The sequence below is a fragment of the Schistocerca nitens genome, chromosome 2 (genome assembly GCF_023898315.1).
Source record: "Schistocerca nitens isolate TAMUIC-IGC-003100 chromosome 2, iqSchNite1.1, whole genome shotgun sequence".
Taxonomy (NCBI): domain Eukaryota; kingdom Metazoa; phylum Arthropoda; class Insecta; order Orthoptera; family Acrididae; genus Schistocerca; species Schistocerca nitens.
This window is the reverse complement of record NC_064615.1, coordinates 855545153-855565114: the sequence shown is the minus strand read 5'-3', so window position 1 is coordinate 855565114 and position 19962 is coordinate 855545153. Positions and strand designations below refer to the sequence as shown.

The 19962-nt window shown below is 43.4% G+C and overlaps 1 protein-coding gene across 1 annotated transcript in view; it reads left to right on the top strand.

The window, feature by feature from the left end:
* Positions 1 to 19962, top strand: part of LOC126237119 (potassium voltage-gated channel protein Shaw-like) — a 369116-nt gene that overhangs the window by 78125 nt on the left and 271029 nt on the right. The window contains exon 2 of the mRNA XM_049946934.1: positions 8596 to 8945. Within this exon, the coding sequence (XP_049802891.1) occupies positions 8619 to 8945 (327 nt within the window). The 5' untranslated portion in view covers positions 8596 to 8618. The remainder of the gene's footprint in view (positions 1 to 8595; positions 8946 to 19962) is intronic.

The window sequence follows — 19962 nt, the reverse complement described above, 5'->3', positions numbered from 1 at the left end:
ATCCAGGGTGTAGTATTAATTTCCAATCCTTTTTATTATAGTCAGATATATTTCCGGTAATTATGAAACACATTCTGAAAGGAATGAAAGTTTCAATAAAGTCCATGAAATGCGGTGTGGTTAGAAATTTTGGGAATGTAAATTCACAGTCATACAGAGAGTGACTTTGAATTTGAGATTCAGTGAACCTATGCGGTGACTGCAATCACTTCATATTAACTGCTTGGTAGTATGTGCTCTTCCGAAGGAAAAGAGAAACTGAATTACATTCGTGACGCGTAGCACGCAAGGAACATTCTGCAGTGAGTAATTGAGGTTTGCTATTTGGGGAGCAAAATAACTGATGATGATAGAAGTAGAGAGGATATAAAATGTAGACTGGCAATGGCAAGGAAAGCGTTTCTGGAGAAGAGAAATATGTTACCATCGAGTACAGATTTAAGTGTCAGGAAGTAGTTTCTGAAAGTTTTTGTATGGAGTGCAGACGTGTATGGAAGTGAAACGTGGACGATAAATAGTTAAGACAAGAAGACAGTAGAAGCTTTCGAAATGTGGTGCTACAGAAGAATGCTGAAGGTTAGATGGGAAGATTACATAACTAATGATGAGGTATTGAATAGAACTGGGGAGAAGAGAAATTTGTGGCACAACTTGACTAGAAGAATGGATCGGTTGGTAGGACATATTCTGAGGCATCTAGGGATTTCCAATCTAGTGTTGGAGGGCAGCGTGGAGGGTAAAAATCGTAGAGGGAGACCAAGAGATGAATACACTAAACACATTCAGAAGGATGTAGGTTGCAGTAGGTACTGAGAGATGAAGAAGCTTGCACAGGATAGAATATAATAACACTTTCCAGTGACATTAATGTGACCAGCTGTCAAAAGCCTGGATTATAACATTTTCCAGCGGGGACCGCTGCGAGACGAGAGGCTCTAGAAGGTACCGACAGGAATGTGGAGCCATGCCGACTCGAGTTCATGGTCAGCTGCGCTAGGTTTCACTGATGATGATCCATGGCGCCACTGCCCGATCGACCGATCGAGGTGGCGCCACAGATTTTCGATTGGGTTAAAGTCCGGGGAGGGGGAGGGAGGGTGGTGGCCAGGTGAGTACATTAAACTCATCCTGGCGTTCCTCGAACCCGCACGTGCACTCCTATTTCTGTGACTCATTGCATTGTCCTGCTGGTAGATGTCATTGTGCCGAGGAAGAACAAATTGCATTTAGAGGTGGCCATGCTCCCCAAGGGTAGGTGCACACATCTATTGATCCATTGTACCTTCCAGAACGAGACCACTTAGTGAATGCCATGAAAGCATTGCTCATATCATAACAATCACAGCTCCGATGTGGACCCTTCCGACAGCTGTCGAATGGCCGTACACGCCAACGGCGTGATTCATCTGTAGCGGCCACTTGTCGCCACTCGGCGGATGTCCAGTAGCGGTGCTGGCATTCAAATTCCAGTCTTGGTAGCCGATGAGCAGCAGGCATCATTGGCGCGTGTTCCAGACGTGTGTTGCAGAGGACGATGCACAGCCACATTCGCTGAGCACCCATGAGGAGACACTGTTGGTAGCCCCTTGATTCATTTGGGCGGTCAATTGCTCGACTGTTGCCCGTCATTTCGCCCGCACACATCTCCTCAGCCGTCGATCGCCCCTGCCACCACAAACTAGGCCAGTTCGGAAAGGCTTCCACCCTGGAACCGGAACCCAATGATCATGCCCTTTTGGATGTCAGATAAGTCGCTCTGCTTCTGCAATACGACAACGACTGCACTGTTTCCACGTCCTCCCAACAAGCCTGATAATTATACCCTCCACTGCTAGTGCTGCCACCTGCCGGTTGTGAGTGCTTGCACGTTGACATTGAACGTAGGCGGTGGTCACATTACTGCCACTGGATCAGATAGAGAGTAACCTCCTTCTCTATTTCGTCCATTATTTCCTTAATAATGATCATTGATTTGGATGTGACTCGCAACTCAGGGTTACTCACTGCTCCTGCACTATGTGACGATATAATGTACAGCCATTGAAATGTCGAGTGACTTCATGATTTTCAAAGTCCCTAACTATGCCTGTACGAGGCCTTTTGGTAGATGGGTATCTGAAGATGGCAACCACACGCCCAATTCGTTTAAGTATCAACGCGGTCAAACGTATCTGCAAGGAATAGTGTACCACACGCAGCCATGTAAAACGACCTACGAACTGTGGTTGTAGTAGAAACCTGATCGGCAGGGGCAAGAGGACAGTTATACGCCATGTCAATAACCACTGGTTTAAGTAGTACAGAAATTGCTGCTCTACGTGAAAGCATATCCATCTCAACTGTTTCCCTTAGGAGCACCGAGAGGCTACCTGCAGGGAATATATGTATAGAGTCGGATAGGTCGCAAACGTTTGTTTGCTCGTGGCGACACATAAAATTACCCAATGGGCCATAGGACACAGAACCTGAGCAGTAACTTTCAGGAGGTGGATAGTATGGTTTGACGGGTCTCAGTTTGCGCTTTCCGAACGATGAATGGTGTGAACTGCACTGTCGATTTCTTCTTCTTTATTCTTCCTGAAACGCTTCTACTTGTGCCATTCACAGAGTCAAAGTTTCTCTTTTAGTTAGTTAGGTTAGTGTGTTGTTTAACGTCCCGTCGACAACGAGGTCATTAGAGACGGAGCACAAGCTCGGGTTAGGGAAGGATGGGGAAGGAAATCGGCCGTGCCCTTTCAAAGGAACCATCCCAGCATTTGCCTGAAACGATTTAGGGAAATCACGGAAAACCTAAATCAGGATGGCTGGAGACGGGATTGAACCGTCGTCCTTCCGAATGCGAGTCCAGTGCGCTAACCACTGCGCCACCTCGCTCGGTGTTTCTCTTTTCTCCTGCAGTCTGTTGTTCAGCATATCCTCCCATTGCTGTCCTCTACGGCTAATATCATCTACACCGCCATAGGGAGTAGTAGGACTTGTTTCAGCTTTGAGTGTTTCTTGCCCTTTGCTAAAACTACTTTTATTTCATTTAAACAGGCTCTCAACATTTATTTTCTCATTTATACAATACAGTTGTGAGCACATTTTAAGAAACTTTCCTCTTCCAGGAGAAGAGCTCTTAAAACGTGGTATAACGAGTCAACTCTGTAGCAGGCAAACAAAAAATTTGACAAAAACAACGAGATATCCAAGAAACAGTGTAAAAACCACTTACATTTAAAAATTTTGTAGCTGAAGCACCAGTGTTGCTCCACAATTAAAATCAACCAAAATTTAGTGTACCGTAAAGAATCGACTTATTTCTACCAATAGCTCATTAAATTGCCTACAAATTGTCAGTAACTTTTATCACATACTAAACAATTCTACTTCAAGTATTAAGAGGAAATAAACACTAAATAAGGAGCGAGTTGTTTACAAAAGCATAAATGAAGCTTGAATGACAACAAAGTTGTCAACCAAATAGGCATCTGACAACTTTGACAGTATATATAAGGAATTCATAGTCGCGACCCCAAATCAGCGAGTTCTGGTAATATAATGAGTGCTGATCAGGCTGAATTACACACAGTACAGCCAGTAGTCCGCACCAACTTATAACATTTGCAGACATTAAATCAGCTGAGAACAGCCCCGTCTTACAACACACACACGAAAACTCTCTGTCTCCAGGTTCTGCATCGGCCAGCTAGCAGGGACGCAAATTGCTTCCAGCCTCGCATACTCCAAGTATCCGGCCGGCCAGCGCATTCTTCCTTGCCACCGCTGTCCCACCACGGCAGCCACGGCGTGCGGTAAAATACAACGGCCGTTTCCTCTATTGGTAACTGCTGTTTTCGTGTTTGCCGTTTACTCTCAAAAACAAGACTCTGTTCCCGCTTCCAGCAGAAGATCCTCGCGGTGGTACCTGTATTGCGACGGACGAGGCGCAGCGCCGCCACTAAGTTACTCAGCCATCCACGTCGCAAGGGTGACGCGGATTTTAAAGGGCCGCGGCTGCGTGACGCCTTGTGACGGCATTTACGTACTCTGTCAATTCTAGAGCTCATCTTGGAAGTCTTTCTTGTCACATTATTTTAATGTTGCCAATGTCCACCCCCCGGTAGGTGAATGATAAGCGTGACGGATTGTCAATCCTCTGGGCCCGGGTTCCATTCCCGGCTGGGTCGGGGACTTTTCTCCGCCCAGGGACTGAGTGTTGTGCTGTCCTCATCAGCTGTCCTCATCATCATTATATCATCCTCATTGACTGCGGGTCGCCGAAGTGGCGTCAAACTGAAAGAGAGGCACGCGGCCAACGGTCTGCCCGACGGAGGGGCCTAGTCATATGATTAAATGAATAAAATGTTGGCGAACTATTTGAGCCAATTTCTCTCTTTAGGTTTTTTTTTAAGTAACTGACCTGTAATGTGTATCGTACAGCTTTATTCCATATCATGACCCTTCTCGCCTTACCAAGGATTCTCCGTAGAAAGTGCATTACTGTCGCTTCTGTTGTGCTCAGATGTTTCTTTGTCCTACATTCTGATGCACAGATCAAAATGGGAAGATAATATGACTTGTATATCATTGTCTTTACTTTGAAATAATTTTTCTAGTTTATAAAAATTGACTCTGAACACTATGGGACTTAACATCTGAGGTCATCAGTCCCCTAGAACTTAGAACTACTTAAACCTAACTAACCTAAGGACATCACACACATCCATGCCGGAGGCAGGATTCGAACCTGCGACCGTAGCGGTCTCGCGGTTCCAGACTGAAGCGCCTAGAACCGCTCGGCCACAAAGGCCGGCTCTAGTTTATAATTAGGGCTGAAAGACAATAACGAAATTTTCAACAATTTTGTCTTTTCTCGGAACCAGGAGACATTGGGCTTGAAATTGTTCAAAATTTTATTATTGAGTATCAGACTTAATTAGAAATTGGAAAAATCCTGCCAAAGCAAAGATCGTGATATGAAAGTCAAATTACCAGTCCATTTTCAGCTATGCTTCATAATGTTGAACGACTGACGATCCAATGAAGTCTTCACCCGCACTGTGTGGAGGGTGCTTCATGGTGGATGTTGTTCTGTGATAATGTGGGGAAATTTTACGTACCATGCCTTGAGTCCTTCATTCACGTTCAGCGAAAATGATCAAAACGTTTATTTCAACATGCTCGGTGAACGAGCGTTGCTCTTTCTTATGCAAATTCATAATGAGTTTACAATGGGCAGTCATTTCTTCCAATATGACGACCACGTTCACAAGGTAGCTCATTTCCGCTCCCGATTTGACGAATACCCTGGCAAGCATTCACACCTCTACTGACCTGCTAAATAACCCGCCGTTCTTAATAGCGTAGAAAATTTCTTCGACTATTTAGAACAGAAATGAAACATGGCACTTAACATGTCAAATGATCTTTAACAAAAGGCAAAGAAATTCCGGTCGTATGTAAAAGCTGTTAGTGACGTTACAGTTAGAGTCCAGTCCGTAGCAAATGAGACAGGAACTGGAACTGAGGGTAAGAAAGCAAAATCTGAAACGTTTATCTCTGTTTTAAAACGTTCCTTTACAAAGGAAAACCCAGGAGAATTGGCCCAGTTTACTGCTCGTACACTGCAAAGATGAGTGAAATAAGTGTTAATGTTAGTGTCATTGAGAAACAGCTGAAATCATTGAAATAGAACAAAGTTCCACGGGCCGGTGGATGTGCTGAATTTGCCACTGAATTAGCCTTCTTCTAACTGTAATGTGTCGTAGATCCTCCGAACAAAGAACTGTACGTTTGTGAGTGAAATGAAGAAATTTTGGTAGGGTGGACGTAACATTTAGTCTTGGATGGATAGTTGGCATCAGTTGTATAAATAACTTCGGGTGTGCCCCAGGAAAGTGTATTGGGGCCCTTGCTGTTCATATTGATATTAATGACGTTGCGGGCAATATTAACAGCAACTTCAAACTTTTGGTAGATAATGAATTACTTTCGTAAGAAGCAGCATAAATATTGTCAAATCTTGATAACATTTCAGTCTTTCAAAGAGTGCCAACTTGCTTTACATACCCAGAAATGTAAAATTGTGTACTTCACAAGACAATAAAACGTAGTATCTTACGATTATAGTATCAGTGGGGCACTGTTGGAATCGGTCAACTCTTACGAATACCTGGTGTACCATTTTGTGGTGATATGAAATGGAGTAATCACATAGACTCACTCGTCGGTAAAGTAAGTGACAAACTTCGTTTTATTGGTAGAATATTATGGAAGTGCCAATCAGTCTACAAAGAGACTTTCTTACAAATTACTCGTATGACCCATTCTAGAATATTGCTAAAGTGTTTCGGACCCACACCAAAGAGGATTATCGAACCGAGAGAAGGGTAGCGCGAATTGTCACTGCTTTGTTTAACCCTTGGGAGAGCGTCACAGAGATGCTGAAGAAACTGAACTGGCAAACTTTTGAAGACGGTCGCCAACTTTCCCGAGAAAGTCTACTAAGAAAGATCCAAGAATCGGCATTAAATAATGACTCTAGAAATCCACTATCTATCGCTCACATATGGATCGTAAGGAAAAGATGAGAATAATTTCAGCACACACAGAGGCATTCATCCAATCATTTTCACCGCGCTCCATACGTGAATTGAGCGGGAAGAAACCCTAATAAATGGTACATTGGGACGTACCCTCTGCCATGCACTTCATGGTGGTCTGCAGAGTATGGATGTAGATGTAGATGCCAGCAATTTTGTATCTTTAAGGGGACAATATTATGGAAATGGAAAAGCATGTAGATGAAGATGAAATGGGAGATATGATACTGCATGAAGAGTTTGACAGAGCACTGAAAGACCTGAGTCGAAAAAGGGCCCCGGGAATACACAACATTCCATTCGAACTACTGACAGCCTTGGGAGAGCCAGCCCTGTCAAAACTCTACCATCTGGTGCGCAAGATGAATGAGACAGGCGAAATACCCTCAGACTTCAAGAAGAATATTATAATTCCAATCCCAAAGAAAGCAGGTGTTGACAGATGTGAAAATTACCGAACTATCAGTTTAATAAGTCACAGCTGCAAAATACTAACGCGAATTCTTTACAGAGGAATGGAAAAACTAGTAGAAGCCGACCTCGGGGAAGATCATTTTGGATTCTGTAGAAATATTGGAACACGTGAGGCAATACTGACCCTACGACTTACCTTAGAAAATAGATTAAGGAAAAGCAAACCTACTTTTCTATCATTTGTAGACTTAGAGAAAACTTGACAATGTTGACTGGAATACTCTCTTTCAAATTCTGAAGGTGGCAGGTGTAAAATACAGGGAGCGAAAGTCTATTTACAGAGTCGAGGGACATGAAAGGGAAGCAGCGGTTGGGAATGGAGTGAGACAGGGTTGTAGCCCCTCCCCGATGTTATTGAATCTGTATATTGAGCAAGCAATGAAGGAAACAAAAGAAAAATTTGGAGTAGGTATTAAAATCCATGGAGAAGAAATGAAAACTTTGAGGCTCGCCGATGACATTGTAATTCTGTCAGAGGCAGCAAAGGACTTGGAAAAGCAGTTGAACGGAATGGATAGTGTCTTGAAAGTAGGATATAAGATGAACATCGACAAAAGCAAAACGACGATAATGGAATGTAGTCGAATTAAGTCGGGTGCTGCTGAGGGAATTAGATTAGGAAATGAGACACTTATAGTAGTAAGAAGTTGTGCTATTTGGGGAGAAAAATAGCTGATGATGGTCGAAGTTGAGAGGATATAAAAAGTAGACTGGCAATGGCAAGGAAATCGTTTCTGAACAGGAGAAATTTGTTTACATCGAGTATAGATTTAAGTGTCAGGAAGTCGTTTCTGAAAGTATTTGTATGGAGTGTAGCCATGTATGGAAGTGAAACATGGACCATAAATAGTTTGGACAAGAAGAGAATAGAAGCTTTCGACATGTGGTGCTACAGATGGATGCTGAAGATTAGATGGCTAGATCGCATAGCAAATGAGGGGGTATTGAATAGGATTGGGAAGAAGAGAAGTTTGTGGCACAACTTGACTAGAAGAAGGGATCGGTTGGTAGGACATTTTCTGAGGCATCAAGGGATCATCAATTTAGTATTAGAGGGCAGCGTGAAGGGTAAAAATTGTAGAGGGAGACTAAGAGATGAATACATTAAGCAGATTCAGAAGGATGTAGGTTGCAGTAGGTAGTGGGAGATGAAGAAGCTTGCACAGCATAGAGTAGCATGGAGAGCTGCAGCAAACCAGTCTCAGGACTGAAGACCACAACAACAACAAGAGATGTAATGAATGACTGACTTCAGGTGGTTGTGGCATACGTTTAGAAAAGTGTGTACGCTGTCCCTCGCCGAAATGGAGCCATGGCGAAGGCCAGACGCGATGTTAGGCGGAATCACTGTAGTCTCTCTTGGGGGTTACTAATTTTATCTCCAGTATGCTTATACGGAGCTCAGCGTGATGACGTCTGACGTCGACTTTGAAAATACAGCTTGTGTCAACAAATCTAGTTTGATGTGATGCGCAAACATTATATTATTGCTGTCTAAGATCACCCCGTAGATTGTGCGTATTGTTGCGCTGTGCAGGGATCGGGTCCGCGGGCGCCGCGATGAACCTGATCAACATGGACGCGGAGAACCGCGTGGTGCTGAACGTGGGCGGCATCCGGCACGAGACCTACAAGGCGACGCTGAAGAAGATCCCGGCGACGCGGCTGTCGCGGCTGACGGAGGCGCTCGCCAACTACGACCCCGTCCTCAACGAGTACTTCTTCGACCGGCACCCGGGCGTGTTCGCGCAGGTGCTCAACTACTACCGCACCGGCAAGCTGCACTACCCCACCGACGTGTGCGGACCGCTCTTCGAGGAGGAGCTCGAGTTCTGGGGGCTCGACTCCAACCAGGTCGAGCCCTGCTGCTGGATGACCTACACCCAGGTCGGTGCCTTACAGTCTCTAAATTGCTGCTTGTCTTTTTGATTTCGCTGGATGCACTCTAGCAACATGAGACATAACTGTGGTCGCATCAATAGTTGTCTCTTGTCAGAGGGGCGAGGAGCACGCCGAAAAGGACTATCGAACATCAGCCGTTTCATTGACAGTCTGTCAGATGCGTCGAACTTGGTAGAATCGACACCAGCTGACCCGCCTCCACGTTGCTGAGAAGTCGTCTGGAATGCGCATAGGAAGTGATATTTACACGATGGCTAACCCTGAGACAGGGGACGGTAATTATGTCAATATAGTTGCTGATATTTGTTTTATGGGCATTATGCTGTTCTCTGCTTAACACTTTGTCTTACAATCCTAGAAACATCATAAGAGGCTTTAGCGATTCATAAAGCAGTTGCAGACTCAAACATGCCAGCAAGCCGAACTGTCTACATGTATCCTTGCAACGGTCAGTTCGTATCGTCATCAGGCTGATGCCTAAGATGAGTATGTGTGTCAAGGCACGCTGCTTGGTGCGCGGATAAAGTCTGGCTTGCTGAGCTTGTTCGAGCACTGCATGGCGAAAGTTTAGGCAATTATGCCTTGGACCGTGGCACATAGAAATCTTTGATTTTAATGGTGTCTGTGTCTGGATCATTAGCAATTCCGCACATTACCATCTGGATTGATATGTCCACACGTAAACCTATCGATTGCGGCCAATAGTAAACTCATAAGAATTCCATCATCGGTGATCATTCAGTAGTTCAACCGTTACTTTCTTAAGGAGGCTGTTTGGTATTGAGACTCGTTACCCTTCCTCCGAACTTCTGCCCACCGTAACATTGAATACTGAACGTTCTGTCAAAATTTTATGAAATTTTTTGCTCATATAGTCTCAAAGGCTACTAGCCAACACGAAAGAAAATGACCGAGGAAGGTGGATGGGTAAGACAGAAGCCGTTTTGTGTACTACATGTGATTAAAATGAGAAGACAACAAGCCTGTTGTTTGCGGAACAACCAACACAAACGTAAGTGATTACTTGATTCGCTCTTTATTTGTATCTGAAACTGGCTTCTTTTCTTTTATTTAGATCATGTTTTATACCGATGAACTAAAGCGAAAGAGTATTATGTGCTAAATGTTGACAGAAAGAAAAGGAAAGTAACGTAAAGTAAATACCAATCTTATGCAGTAAGCGCATAAACTGCCTGTCAGGTGCCAGTGTAGGTGTAAAATGGTTCAAATGGCTCTGAGAACTATGGGACTTAATATCTGAGGTCATCAGTCCGCTAGAACTTAGAACTACTTAAACCTAACTAACCTAAGGACATCACACACATCCATGCCGGAGGCAGGATTCGAACCGGCGACCGTAGCGGTCGGTCGGTTCCAGACTGTAGCGCCTAGAACCACTCGGCCACTCCGGCCGGCCAGTGTACGTGTAAGCAACTTCAGCCTTGCACATAGTACTGCACTGTCTTATTTTTAATCACATATGAATCACAATAGTACCAAGTATCTTCTACTTGCAGCTGCTTAATTTCTTGTAGCAATTTAGTATCTGACTTTACACTAAAATATTTTCCGAAATAACTACCTAAAGCACCTCGCAGCATTACATCAAGAGTTTAAGGCTCAAACAACAAAGCAAATAATATTAACAAAAAATACTGCTGTTTGAAAATATGTACAACCTGTCATATCCCGGGGGTACTAATTGTTTTAAATGTTAGTGAGAATAGTAAGTGGAAAATAAAACTTAAGTTACAAAATTAAAAAACTCAAAAAAACCTATAAAAAACGAAAAAATAACATGTATTTCCCCTTTTAGTTTTTATATAGGTAGTAATATTTTTATCCAACCGTCTTCGAATCGGGGGAACGCAAAGTGAAATAAAAACAGAATACATCTACAAATAATAAATGCTAAGTAGTTAAATATCAAAACAACAATATCAAATCGTTGAGTCTAAGTGTTAATTAACTCACTAGGAAAAATTCACAATGTAGACACAACCTTCAACGGATGCCTGTCCTCAATCGACTGCCTGTCCCGATCGCCGCCCTTTGTCACGACTCGCTCACCGCGTAACGCGCACCACGTAACTCGCGCTGGTCCTTTAATAAAGCCTGAGTTAGCACGCTATCATCAAAGTACTACAGGACGTAGGCCTCGTGAAATAGATTCATGCATGAAACTGAGTCCATATATAATTATGTAAAAATATGACGTAAAATAAATAGGTAACTCTATTCTTTAACAATGTTGAGCTAATTATAGATAGATTGGTTTGCATATTTTATATAAGTAATTATAACTTCACGAGCTTTTTTGAGGTGGATACGGGACGCGCAGGACTGGAAGAGACGACGCCATACAGAAGAGGCTTATAACCAGAAATAATGAAAGTATACTGTTCTAGAAAGGATAACTGCTATCAACTGCTTATTTTTATTTTCTTAGCGGTTCTCCGACACGACGACGTTTGCATCAAAATATTACTAATTATATTTATCTTATGGAGGTAACACATATTTGTTTTTACTTTTTAGAGGTTAAGAGGTAGCACAGATTTTTTTAATTTTTAGACTTTTTTTGTAGGCGTCTTTTTTAATTTTTAATTTACCTTTTATTTCATGCTTTTTAAATTTAATATTTTACTAGCAGATACGGTACGTTCGACATTCTATCCACACCTTCACACAAACACTTTCTGGGACGAAACAGGAAATAGCGACGGGAGATCTTTTTCATTTATGCGATTTACGTGTTTGCTTTTTTAATTCACTCGTATGTTCATTGACTATTGTTAGTACATACTTAGCTAATTTTGGTAACAAGAAAGTGGGCTACGGTTGAACTCTGTTGCCTAAACTATTGTAGCAATATCAATTGATACAGTACTAAAATGTAGATCTCAAACCGAACTACAAAACTCTGCGAGAGCTTATGTTTATCTTTTACAGTTGAGTCACAATCTTCCTTTTTCTACTCCATAGGTACTAAAAAAATTGTTCAAATGGGTCTGAGCACTATGGGACTTAACTGCTGAGGTTATCAGTCCCCTAGAACTTAGAACTACGTAAACCTAACTAACCTAAGGACGTCACACACATCCATGCTCGAGGCATGATTCGAACCTGCGACCAGGTACTAAAACGGGTGACCTCATCGTTTGTCAACCGTAAGAGGTAAACATTTGTTCTCGCGGACTTTTATTTAGATATTATTGTGCTTTACAATCTGGTATTACGTAACTTGACGTAGGTCTCATGTATTATGTAGCTAACTAATATCAAGAGAGGACGCTTGCGGAAAACACTTTTACTAAACTTAGCCGACGAAATTTAAACGAATAAACAGACTTTGGTGGAATGTAGCTAAGAATCATTCCGAATAAACCAGCTTTCAAAGAAAAAATAAAATAAAATGAACTACATTAAAATCGGAACTTCCGTTTGGGAGCTACGATGCCACAGGCGGATACACAAGCCAACAAATTTCCACAGTAGATATCACCAGAGTAGATCACGTACACAATTTGAAACACGTGGGTACACTAATTTTCACCACCGTTCTCCAAACTGGTAAACATCTGAATTGTATGAGCAGTATAAGATTGACAGGCTGTAGCACTAGCTAATAATATTGACAGCAGTTTTAGAAGGTCTTTGTGACCTACAGGACATATGTGAGTCCAGATTTAAATCATCATGTCCTATAGAACACCACACTTCGTACCATAAAGGTACTGTAGCAGCCATGTGATATACGAACATAGTGACTACGTAATTAACTATTGTCATTTACTATGCCTACTTCTAACCGAAAGTAAAGCCTAGTTCATATCGAACACGTCGCGCTACGTAAAGCCAAGAAAAGATGATAGACGCAGCGCTCCGCGTCTGGTGTGGCAAATAACGCCGCTCTACGCATTGTTGAACAAGTTCTGCGTAGTGTCGATTGTTGATACATCAAAGCAAACTGTTCGTTCGTCCGCGCTGGCTGGGGGGCGGGGCAAGACTCTAAAAATGCCATTATACACTCCTGGAAATGGAAAAAAGAACACATTGACACCGGTGTGTCAGACCCACCATACTTGCTCCGGACACTGCGAGAGGGCTGTACAAGCAATGACCACACACACGGCACAGAGGACACACCAGGAACCGCGGTGTTGGCCGTCGAATGGCGCTAGCTGCGCAGCATTTGTGCACCGCCGCCGTCAGTGTCAGCCAGTTTGCCGTGGCATACAGAGCTCCATCGCAGTCTTTAACACTGGTAGCATGCCGCGACAGCGTGGACGTGAACCGTATGTGCAGTTGACGGACTTTGAGCGAGGGTGTATAGTGGGCATGCGGGAGGCCGGGTGGACGTACCGCCGAATTGCTCAACACGTGGGGCGTGAGGTCTCCACAGTACATCGATGTTGTCGCCAGTGGTCGGCGGAAGGTGCACGTGCCCGTCGACCTGGGACCGGACCGCAGCGACGCACGGATGCACGCCAAGACCGTAGGATCCTACGCAGTGCCGTAGGGAACCGCACCGCCACTTCCCAGCAAATTAGGGACACTGTTGCTCCTGGGGTATCGGCGAGGACCATTCGCAACCGTCTCCATGAAGCTGGGCTACGGTCCCGCACACCGTTAGGCCGTCTTCCGCTCACGCCCCAACATCGTGCAGCCCGCCTCCAGTGGTGTCGCGACAGGCGTGAATGGAGGGACGAATGGAGACGTGTCGTCTTCAGCGATGAGAGTCGCTTCTGCCTTGGTGCCAATGATGGTCGTATGCGTGTTTGGCGCCGTGCAGGTGAGCGCCACAATCAGGACTGCATACGACCGAGGCACACAGGGCCAACACCCGGCATCATGGTGTGGGCAGCGATCTCCTACACTGGCCGTACACCACTGGTGATCGTCGAGGGGACACTGAATAGTGCACGGTACATCCAAACCGTCATCGAACCCATCGTTCTACCATTCCTAGACCGGCAAGGGAACTTGCTGTTCCAACAGGACAATGCACGTCCGCATGTATCCCGTGCCACCCAACGTGCTCTAGAAGGTGTAAGTCAACTACCCTGGCCAGCAAGATCTCCGGATCTGTCCCCCATTGAGCATGTTTGGGACTGGATGAAGCGTCGTCTCACGCGGTCTGCACGTCCAGCACGAACGCTGGTCCAACTGAGGCGCCAGGTGGAAATGGCATGCCAAGCCGCTCCACAGGACTACATCCAGCATCTCTACGATCGTCTCCATGGGAGAATAGCAGCCTGCATTGCTGCGAAAGGTGGATATACACTGTACTAGTGCCGACATTGTGCATGCTCTGTTGCCTGTGTCTATGTGCCTGTGGTTCTGTCAGTGTGATCATGTGATGTATCTGACCCCAGGAATGTGTCAATAAAGTTTCCCCTTCCTGGGACAATGAATTCACGGTGTTCTTATTTCAATTTCCAGGAGTGTATATACGAGTGCTTGAAGTTAATTAGTGGAAACTATTTATTCACAACCGACACAAAAGAGTTACATGTTTGCACCTCTTACTGTCTTTCATAGCAGGTACCGGCGTTGTCTAGAACTCGTTGCCAGCGATTTGGAAGGACTAGTAAACCGTTAGCAGAGTCTGTTCTGTTGATGGTGCGAATGGAGCGGTCTACTGCCTGTCGAATCTCTGGAACAATTCTGAAGTGAATGCTACGAAGCTAAAACTGAAACGCCAATCCAAAGAATGGAGTCATTTTTTTGTCGACGTTCTTATAAATTTTTAATTTAACTTTTATTTCATGCTTTTTAAACTTAATATTTTACTAGTAGACACGGCACGATCGACATTCTATCCCCACCTTCACATAAACACTATCTGGGACGAAACAGGAAACTGCGACACGAGATCTTTTTTCATTTAGCCCCAATATGGTGAAAGTTCTGGTGATTCTCGTGTACGACTGTGATGGTGTTATCCTAACGCATTACGTTCCTCCACGGCAGACTGTCAATGCACAGTATTACAGTTCGTTTTTGGAGCATCACCTGCGACCACCTTTGAGAAAGAAGCAGCGACACTTTCCGCGCAATCCACCCATCATTTTGCACGACAATGCGCGGGCGCATACAGCGCAAGCTGTGGGTGCTAGGTTCACTCGATGGGACTGGGAAGTACTGTACCATCCACCATACTCCTCGGAATTAAGTCCTTGTGATTTTGATTCGATTGCGAAGATGAAGGAGCCACTTCGTGGCATTCGCTTCAGAACTGTTCCAGAGATTCGACAGGCAGTAGACCGCTCCAATCGCACCACAACAGAACAGGCTCTGCTAACGGCATAGTATGCCTTCCACATCGGTGGCAACGGGTTCTACAATACGCTGGTGACTACTTTGAAGGACAGTAACAGGTGCAAACATGTACCTCTTTTGTTTCGGTTGTGATTAAATAGTAGCCACTATTTAAGTGCCAACATATATATATATATATATATATATATATATATATATATATATATGAGTGTGTGTGTGTGTGTGTGTGTGTGTGTGTGTGTGTGTGGTGTGTGTTTGTGTGTGTCTGTGGTGTGTCTGTGATTTGGTGAGTTACGAGACCTGTCATGCCAGAAGAATTAAATTTTAAAAGTGACACAAAAAATTATGATATCCCAGAGAATTAATGGTTACCCACTGTACATAAGCATTCTGTAATCAATAAAAACTCGGTACCCACCCTCGCCTTGCTTATGCCTAAGGGTTCAGACAAACTGAACATGTGCCGGCCGCTGGTGGCCGAGCGGTTCTGGCGCTACAGTCTGGAACCGCGCGAACGCTACGGTCGCAGGTTCGAATCCTGCCTCGGGCATGGGTGTGTGTGTTGTCCTTAAGTTAGTTAGGTTTAAGTAGTTCTAAGTTCTAGGGGACTTATGACCTCAGCAGTTGAGTCCCATAGTGCTCAGAGCCATTTTAACCATTTGAAACTGAACATGTGTTCGAAGCCTTGCGACGACATGCCATACAAATGTCCAAAATTTGCATCACTTGTTTTGGGATTATCCGACTTCAGGCTGGTTTGAACGGGCCACCACAAATTCCTCTCAGAGTAGCACTTCTACCCACGTCTTCAGTTTTATGTTGGATATATTGTAATCTGTGTCTTCCGCTATTGTTTTTAATCCTCCACAGCTCTCTTTACTGCCACTCCTTCAGGTCTTGACATATGCCCTATCACCCAGACCTTCTTCTCATCAATGTTTTCCTCATTTTTCTCCCACCACCCATTATTCAGAGGACGTTTTCATTTGATTTTTATATTATCAATCCACCTAATTTTGAATATTCTTCCAAAGCACCACATCTTAAATGCTTCTAGTCGCTTGTTTTCCGGTTTTCCCACAGTCCATGGTTCACATCTATACAACTGTGTGCCCTAAACGTACATTATAAGATATTTCCTCCTCAAATTACATCCTGTATTTCATACTGGTAGCTTTGTTTTGGCGAGGAATGCATTTTTCGCCTGTCTGCCCCTTCTTCCCTCCTTGCTTGATTCGAGGTGTGTTATTTTGCTTATAAGATAGCAGAATTCTTTCACTCGCCCACATCTCAGCCACCAAATTTGATTTTAGGTTTTTTACTAACCCCGTTTCTGATATCCATCATTTCTTTGGGCTTCCTTCGGTTTATTATTAGTCCACATACTGTGGTTAGTATGTCCTGTAAGACTAGCGCGTTTTCATTGAGAATAACCAAGTCATGGGTGAATACTATATTCTAGCGACTGGAACCACGCTACGCACCTAAGAAGACACTCTTCTAGTCTGTGCCTTTGTGCACCACTGTGCGCCGCGCGTTTCTGCGTGGCTCGAATTGAAGTAACACCAGTAACGCGACAGTGGTGTAACAGGCCCTCGATTCCATCGACTTGTTTGAAAGTACTGTTGTATGAATTTAAAGGTCATTGTTCACACTCGCTCGTCGCGTGACCTGGACAGTGCAATCAGTGCTATTGCCGACGCCGTGCAGCGACCGCGCTATTTCTTGTTGCCGGTTTTATTACACTCCACGAACGCGGCAAGGCTACATTGATGTGCTGTTCCCTATTTTATCATCATAAATGCGAATGACGAGGACGTACTTCCGTATTTTGTGATACCTTCTATCCTATAGGCGAGTCGGCGTTAGAAGATCCGTAGCAATTGCAGTGTGCTGTGCGCGGTAGCTTCGCGCACCACCACAACCATCACCTAACGTACTTTCCTAAACTCCTCTATGGCAGCGTTTCAGCGTTTCGCAGCTGTACAGACGACTATTTTCTCCGTCGCCGCTGTTATCGTTACGGAGCTGAAAGCTGGCTGCACGTGATCTTATGCCGACTGTTAATATATGAACTTGCGGCTCAGGAATACGCTAAACAGCTGGTAAGTAAATACCTGTACATTTCTGATTTTACACCCATTTCTGATTTTACGTCCTTAAATACAAGCAAGCTTTTTTTTTTTTGCTTATAGGTACCACATTTCCTCACACTTAAGGGTTCGAAAACCAAGGCAGAGACCCAGTCTCAAAACAAGTATTCAGTGAATATTTCTCTTACGCGAAATGTATCTGCCGATGCGTTCTCTCCAAGCAAATGGAAAGGTTGTAATATGTGGACACCACTGCTCAAATCCACATTCTGAGAGGTGTAATTATATATATATTTATGTCGTACATTTTAATAGAAATATGCGGTACTAAAATGACACTAATTATGTAATCTAACAACCTTTCTGCGGCATGAATCACTTACTGCAAAGTCTAAATTTTTTATACAACATACCAGAACTTTTTTCTGATGTCCTTCTGACACGACGCAAACGACTGTTGAAGTTACGCTTACGATCGATTAGTTATCCGCTGGATATGATATCATTAAATATGTTTCTGGAGAAAATGCTTCGTCAACTACAATAACGAATGGAACTTGAGTATCAGTGTTAGGTACAGTAGAATTTGCTGCTACATTCAAACAGATTTGTTGAAGCACTTTTATTTGAATTTGAATTGAAAAATATTCCCACATCACTTTCCTTTCCATATGCCTCACTAACAATTCAAATTACTTGGAGCGTCATCAGATGCTGACAAAATTATCGAGACTGTCTTTATGTAATTAAACAAACAGTGATCCGGTGTTCAAAGGAATCTGAATAGTAACGTGTTTCCCAAACAATGCTCCTATACAGTTAGGGAAATTCCAGGTTTAATAACAATCGACAGATATGCCCTTCCTCATTTTTTCTATCGGTTTGGACATCAGTTCGTCCATCATAGTGTCTGCAATTATCTTGCCGGTTTCTCACAGGATCTGGCGAGCTCTACTGTGTCCCATACTCTAACTAGATAAAACCATCGTTTACTTTTTCAGATTGACTTCCAGTTTGTTCAGTAATAAAGTGATTGAATTTTCTGACATTCTTAAATATTCATGCAGCTTTGCTGAATCGTTCTTAACTTCAGGGCGCAGAGCAGCAAAATATGTTGCTTCTGTTCCTCTATTTTTCCACAACTGTTGAACCCACTCCCGTCTCTTGTTTTTCCTCCAAAATCACAGCAATCAGCAAGAGATCGTCGTCAATGAACTTCGCCAATCTGGGCACTCTAGTTCCCTCCGACCTGACGTCACTTCCGATGCTTTCACTAATGTGTGTGAATGAACCTCAACCTGCGGTCGCTCGCGTGTATTGTTGTCACGCGATAACTCCCATGTTAGATTTTTTCTAACAATGAGATCTAGCACCTTTTTCATCTCTTTATACCAGACAAAGACACGTTTATACAATAAATCATTTCTTTATTATCACCAAAGCAATGTAAATTAGTATAAACATGGTAGACAACATGTAATTTGCTAAACTTAAAAGTATTTATACATGCAAAGATTTCCCAAACTTTTTTGATTACATTTACAACACCTGTGTGAACAGCAGTTCGTAATATTTATAGCAAGTGATGAATTAAGGTCAACCACACTCCTTTTTACTCGTCAGGTTCAGATATGGTTTCTTGTGACATACACTCCTGGAAAATAAGAACACCCGATGCTGTATGTTCTTTACAGATAGGGCAGGAACAATGATGGCAGTGATGTTGTGTGAATCTGTTTTTCCATTTAGGGCAGTAGTGACGCCTGATTTTTTCTCTTGATTCATTTTCTTCTTTAGCTGCCCGTAGTTTGCAAGTGTGTACAACACCATTTATTTTCTAATTCAGGCGAGGTGATATCCTCGGAATCGACATGCGTTTGATCATGTAGGCTTTTGTAAGCATCATACTCAATTCTGTGATGAAAGTTCTCTGGGGAATTAAGTCATTTGTGTTTACCTTATATATTTTTTGAGCATTTATTGCTCCGATGTTCAACAAGCTAAAAACAGTGTAAGAGGCCAGTGGTTGCTTATTCCTGAAACCTAATATTCTGTTTTCAAACGATCGACAACATTTGCATCCCCTTTTGTTAGATTGTAAAATGTAATGATTTCAGGTCTGTTCGCCTCGCCACTGTCAGCGTCTAAAGCATCGTCGCTGTGCATGGTGGATAACATTAGAACATTCTTTTTCTGTTTCTTTTTTGGGACGTACGAGCAAATCAAGCAGTTGTTGGTTGGTTTTTCTCCAAATGCGAATATGGTGCTGTTTAGTTGCCTACACTTTACGTCCAGAAGTTCCGGTGGAATTTCTCTTTTATTATTCCGTAGAGCACCTACTACTGTGAGTCGATGATTGGCGTACATGTTGTTAGCCAGTGGTATAGATGTAAAATAATTGTCTATCGTCACGTTTCTGCCTGTTTTGTCAATTGGTCGAATCAATCGTAACAGCACATTCTCTGCACCATTGGGTACTTGATATGGCTCAATAGGCTGTTTGCACGCGTATAATTCCATATTTAGGGTATAAAATGTTCTGACTTCACAGAGCGCATATACCTTGGTGCCATGTTTTGCAGGCATATTTGCTATATACTGCCTGAATTTCCAGCGTCAACAGA